The sequence below is a fragment of the Bison bison genome, unplaced genomic scaffold (genome assembly GCF_000754665.1).
Source record: "Bison bison bison isolate TAMUID 2011002044 unplaced genomic scaffold, Bison_UMD1.0 scf7180017864256, whole genome shotgun sequence".
NCBI classification, from domain to species: domain Eukaryota; kingdom Metazoa; phylum Chordata; class Mammalia; order Artiodactyla; family Bovidae; genus Bison; species Bison bison.
The window spans coordinates 214,590-215,342 of NW_011494828.1; the positions used below are offsets into that span (position 1 = coordinate 214,590).

Consider the following 753-nt stretch of genomic DNA (forward strand, 5'->3'; position numbering starts at 1 on the left):
TCGGTAAGAGGCTGGACTGACCAGGAGAGCTCCAGCTGGCCCTGCTAGTGAGCACACGCACGTGCATGCACGGGCCCCACCCCCTCTAGCGCACGAAACGGGATCATCGCTCTGAGGGGTTCTCAGAATGAGTGGGTGGCCAGTGGGCGTCACCTTCCTGACGCAGAGCAGGAAACACGTGCACCAAGCCCGAGTCCAGCCATTGATCTCGGCACCTTGTGTCTCCTCAGAGGAAGCGGCGAGAATCGGCCTCCAGCTCCTCTTCTGTGAAGAAAGCCAAGAAGCCATGAGAGGCCCCACGGGGTGTGGGACGCTGCTGTGTAAATAGAGCTGCTGAGATGGACTGGGCTGCTTCCTTTTCCTTCTCACCGCTTCTGATGCCCCTGGCTGGGAGGGTGGCCAGGAGGGGTGGCACTGGGGCTTGCCTACGCTGAGGCCCTTGGCAGCCCTTTAACCACTGACCGGCTTCCCCAACTCCTGTATCCGGGAACACGCATCGTTCTACACTTGGTTTGGTTTGTACATAGCAACGACTATACATCCCAGCTGCCTTCTAACACAGCCTCGTGCTCAGACAGTCCCCGCAGCCCTGTGCGTATTCAGAAAGAGTCTCAGGTGCTCCACTGATGCCATCTCTACTTACTGGTGGCCTTGAGCACAGGGCAGCCTGGCACCACCTGGTCCACACACACACACACACCCAGGGCCTCATTTCCCCGACTTTATTCAGTGGCACGTTCACAGCAGGGACGG

At 59.1% G+C, this 753-nt stretch overlaps 1 protein-coding gene across 1 annotated transcript in view; it reads left to right on the forward strand.

Annotated features, from left to right (window-relative positions):
- The window catches only part of DMAP1 (DNA methyltransferase 1 associated protein 1), a 9,362-nt gene extending 9,072 nt beyond the window's left edge, over positions 1–290 (forward strand). Inside the window, exon 11 of the mRNA XM_010847890.1 lies at positions 231–290. Within this exon, the coding sequence (XP_010846192.1) occupies positions 231–290 (60 nt within the window). The remainder of the gene's footprint in view (positions 1–230) is intronic.
- Positions 291–753: the final 463 nt, after the last annotated feature.